The 5,100-nt window shown below is 31.5% G+C and overlaps 1 protein-coding gene across 1 annotated transcript; it reads right to left on the reverse strand.

The window, feature by feature from the left end:
- Positions 1 to 687: 687 nt before the first annotated feature.
- Positions 688 to 3,444, reverse strand: LOC107472147 (thioredoxin-like 1-1, chloroplastic). The gene is made up of 4 exons (XM_016091698.3): positions 2,944 to 3,444; positions 2,648 to 2,824; positions 2,094 to 2,258; positions 688 to 1,432 (listed from the first exon to the last, which is right to left on the reverse strand). Exons 1-4 carry the CDS (start codon positions 3,211 to 3,213, stop codon positions 1,181 to 1,183), a joined length of 864 nt encoding a protein of 287 aa, XP_015947184.1. The 5' UTR covers positions 3,214 to 3,444; the 3' UTR covers positions 688 to 1,180.
- Positions 3,445 to 5,100: the final 1,656 nt, after the last annotated feature.

The raw sequence follows: 5,100 nt of genomic DNA on the forward strand, positions 1-5,100 counted from the left end.
ACGACAAAGAAAAATCATGGCTTTGGCTATATCCTTCTAGGATGTATTATTTTCAGCTTCAATGGTATCTCCAGGATCCTTTGAATCAAGATGGATTTCAGCATCTATATCCATGATAAATAATTATTTTTAAATATATCAAAAGTATTATATTCAAGATGAGAGAGTTTCGACATAATAAAAATTTTACCCGAGTCTTCAAAAAAATTTAGTTAAAGTCTCGTACTAATAACGTGTTGTAAAATAACTAAAATATAGTATAAATAAAGAAGAAGTAAAAAACTCTAGCACCACAATTAATATTTCAATACAATAGAAATAACTAATATATTATTAATATTATATAAAGAGAGAGAATTATTCTAAATACTTGTAAAAGAAAAAAAAAGTAAAGATTGTTATTATTGATCATAAATTTACAGAAACTTAACCTCCTATTTATACACATGAAAAGACTTCTTTTTCAACTTTCAATCAATATCATTCAACTTTGAGAACATGAGAAGACTTTCTTTTTCAACTTTCAATCAATGTCATTGAAAAACTGAGCCGCCCATATATTAATGGGCATCCAACTCTGCTCTCATACTTATCACAACATGCAGCATTAGTTTTCTAATTATTACTTTTTAAAGAGAGGGGGGAGGGGGAGGGGGTTGTCAGGAAATAATAGTAGGCTTATATAAATAGAACAGCAAAGTAAACTCTCATTCAATAACATAATGACTCTTATCTTACATAAATATGACTCAGAGCTTTCTTAAAACACACCAAAGAAAGAAAATGGAAACTAATAATAATCCTATAATCTCCACCCCCTAACCAAAAGCATGGAGGAGACATGCATAAAAAAAATCCCCTAACTTCCCTCTAATACCATCCAACAAGGCTTGGATTCGAAAAAAACAGAAATCCAAGACCCATGGAGGAATACACACACTATTGTGACTTCATCTTCAATGATTATCCCCATTCTCAACCCCACATACTATAATATTACAAGGAGATAGTACACACTGTACAAAGGATGAAGAAGTTACATCGAGGATTCACACACCTATTGTGTGCCCTCATCTTCAATGATTATCCTCATTCTCAATATCACAGGCTATATATATTACAGACTGTACAAGGGATGAAGTTACATGGGGTTCTTTTGCTTAAACTGGCCCCACATCTATCATCTCCCAGAAGTGGCCAAGGTTCTGTCTTTGGAGACATCAGACTTTGCTATGAATGAGGGTAAACGGAGGGGATTTAAACTGGGTGCAGCAGGTTGAACTGGTTTCGGTTTTGGTTTTGGTGTGTATGTGAAGTTGAGTTCTTTGTTGGCAGCAAGTGCTAGAAGTTCTTTCTCTTCTAACCCTTTTGTTGGCTCCAAGCTACATCTTTCTGGAGTGTGTTTAGCTAATGCATCTCTAAACTTCTTGATCTGTAGTTTGATAAAAATAAACTGAGTGAGTTTGAAATTTGAATACTGTTTAATTATTATGTTCCCTACCAATTAAGCCAACAAAGAAAATGAACAAATCCGTCAGGAAATACAAGAATTAAACATCTATAATTTATGAAGGTGAAAGCAAATATTGACAATAATGATAAGGTGACAATTAACATCTAAAATTCATGTATATAACGTCCAAAAATACATACTTATTACATCTAATATTATGTACTTATTTCAGAGGTAATTAATGAATGTAAAATAAGACAACTTTGGATTGATTTGGACTAGTTTTTCCCAAACATTTCTAAATATTCAATACTTGGTCTCACGTTAACATTATTCCTCAAATCAAACAGTCATAGCTCATAATCTTATCCAATACCATATTAGGCAATAAAGTGGGCAAGGTAATCAAACTCTACTTAGACTGCAAAAATACAACTTCAAAGTTTTAAGAGTTTAATTATGAACTGTAAACTCATCGTTAACGAGTTAACATTGAAAAGGGGAACAATACAATAATGACCATGGCTTGTGCTAAAGATTTCAAACATGCACAATATGAATTAACCAAACAAGGAAAGTAAACAAGTATTTGATCACATATGGAACAAGATTGAGATTGACAACAGAATGCTGCACTAACCGTAGCATTGGTACAGCTAAACTGGCATAAACGACCTTCAGCTCCTCTATAGAAGCGGAAGAAGGGAAGAACATGGACATTGAGGCTATAACACATGGATCTATGATCCTCATAGTTCACCTGAAGGAACTGAATATCAGGATTCATCTCAGCCAATTGACATATCTGCAAAACCACAACCAAAAAGTAACACTAAAATTCAGAAACATTCCAAATTAGCCAAATATAAGAGTCATGAACAAAGATAGGGCTTAATAGATATGAGATTTAGTCTGAACTGTTGATGGCAGAGTCAACAGTTTCAGATCTAGTCTCTCATACAAGAGAATATACATATAAGGAACATGAATTCAACCACTAGGGACCAAAAAACCACTTAAAAAAAAAAACCATTTTTCATATTTTGTAATTATTTCTTTAAAAATACACACACAATTATTTCTTTAAAAATCTGAAACAAAGCACCCAAATTTGAAACAGTTATTTTCCCTAACCCTAATCTCTATAACTATAAACCAAAAGAGAAGGGGGTTTTTTGTGAAGAGTTTATATACCTTAGGATGAAGGGCTTTGCAGCCACCACAACCAGGACTGAAGAAATCAACAATAACAAGCTTGTCCCCTGCGTTCAATAGTGAATTCACAAGGTCCTCTGCGGAAGTCACTTCCCTCATGTTCGGTTGAATCCCTTTCTCCCACCATTTCTGAACCTTACCAATTCTACCAGTCATCTGACCAAAAAAAATTAAAAATTAACAAAGAGAATTGGAAGAAATCGGATACTATTTCATGAAAAAATAACAAAATCCCTAATATCCAGAGAAAAGAAACAAAATTAATTTTAACCAACCTGAGACACTATAGAAGGTCGAAGCTGCGAATTAACCCTGTTAGGCGATGATGATCTATTCACACGAAATAGGAGCTTTTTGCCATGAAAATCAGATGACAGAGTTGAAGATCTGAGCACCTGTGATTTCATCTTCAAAGAAGGGAATCTCTTCAAACCATAACCGAAGCTATAACTCTTAGGAACGACAGAAACCCTAGGATTATGATGATGTTGTGTATCTCCATGCCATGAAGAAACCAAGCTCGTCTTGGTCAAAAGCTCGGCCATTTTTTCTTTATCTCCGTTTGAAATTTCTTCAGAACTTCACAAAATCAGAACAAATTCTCCGTTCAGTTTCAATATTTTATCTTCGGATTCGGGTTTTGTCGAGAAAATTTAGATGGAGAAGGAAGAAAAAGAAAAAACCGGCGATGGATAAGGGATTGAAAAGAAAAAAGCTTTATTGAAAAGCAACGTCAAACAACCGTGAGAAGTGGGATAAAAGATAAAAAGTTGTTTGAACTGGTAAACGGAAGTATTAGAAAAGCAATATATAACATATTACGTTATTAATAAACAAATAACAAAAATAATTTTTTTACAAAAACAATTATGGCGCGATTATTCTGGTATTTTTGAAGGATTTACCTAACAATTAAATATTATTTTATAACATAATAAATGTTACCGCATAAAATATTTTTTATATTTTTATTTAAATATATAATATTAATTTGAAAATACTTATTACTTAGGTAACTTTAGAAAAATTTAATGTATATTGTAAAAATTTATTTTTATGAAAATTTTAATTATGTGCAAATAAAAAACCGATACCGATAACCGAAGCCTCTAAAACCTAGTAGTGGCTAAAGGGTAAGATTATAAAACCGATAATGTTGAATTATTGCGTGGATTGGATTGAACTTCGAGTTTTTGATGGGGTCGTCGGAAAGATCGGATGGTGTGGATTGATCCGTTTAGACACGTGTTGATTTCTTGTGGCCCCGTGGTGGAACGCAATTTTATACTACACAAGAGTAAGTATTTTAATTTTTAAATTTATTTAAGATTTGGTGGGGAGCATTGTATGTGGTGAAAGGTCGCAGGCTGCAACACGTTTCATAATCGTTGTGATGGGTTTTGATTTTGAAGTCATTGAGTTATTGCTTTTGGATAAGGCCACCCGCCAGCTTCTTTGTTTGCCACCTCATTGTGACTTGGAAGTCAGAAAGCACAATTTTTTTTTTAAGATTTACCTAATATGGAGGAGATTTTTTATTTTTATTTTTATAGTGTTTTTGTATGGATACTTGGAGGCAGGGGCGGAGTTTAGTTAAGATAATGAGGACCATGACTTTCCCAAATTTTTGTTAAAAAATTAGTAATATTTTTTTAAAATATAAAAAATAATTTAGTTGGCTCAAATACTTTATTATGACTTAAAATATCAAAGTTGAATCTTCATCTCTTATTTTGATTGCACAATAATTTTTAGTTTTACACATTCAAAACATGTTTGGATTTGAATTGAATTGAGTGTATTCGCATTTTGCAGCTCTCTATTCAATAAGCAACAATTCCTTTACTTTTGAGCTCAAATATAAATAAATGAGTATTTTTTATTTATGTAATTTAATATTATTTTATATTTTACTGTTTATTTAATTTAATTTTTTATATAATAGAAAATATTAAAATATTTAATAAATATTGGTATTATTGTATTTGTATAAATTGATAAAAAAATTCAATAAATATTATAAATTTTAATATTTGTCCTTCTAACTTTTTTATATATATATATATATTTTACAGGATATATATTTAAATTTTTATATAAAATAATTATGAAAAATCAAAGAATTGATGATTTTTTAAGAGGAAGGCTAATATTCAAGAAGGAGAACATATAACTTTTACAATATCAACACCTGTAGATAGTTCTTCTACTTTAATGAATCACGAAGAAAGTGAGATACAACCTTCAAAAGTTTAAAGAGTTGCACCTGATAAGTTTGACCTTAATTCTTTGGAACGAGACCCTGAAAAACGGCTTCAAATTTGGCAATATCACCCAAATCAGAGATATGAAGTTAGACGAGCTTATCTTAAATGGAGTCCATATCAAAAACATCTTGACAATTATCTTCTATCTCTCTCTCCCCCCCCCCC

This window comes from Arachis duranensis, chromosome 6, assembly GCF_000817695.3.
Source record: "Arachis duranensis cultivar V14167 chromosome 6, aradu.V14167.gnm2.J7QH, whole genome shotgun sequence".
Taxonomy (NCBI): domain Eukaryota; kingdom Viridiplantae; phylum Streptophyta; class Magnoliopsida; order Fabales; family Fabaceae; genus Arachis; species Arachis duranensis.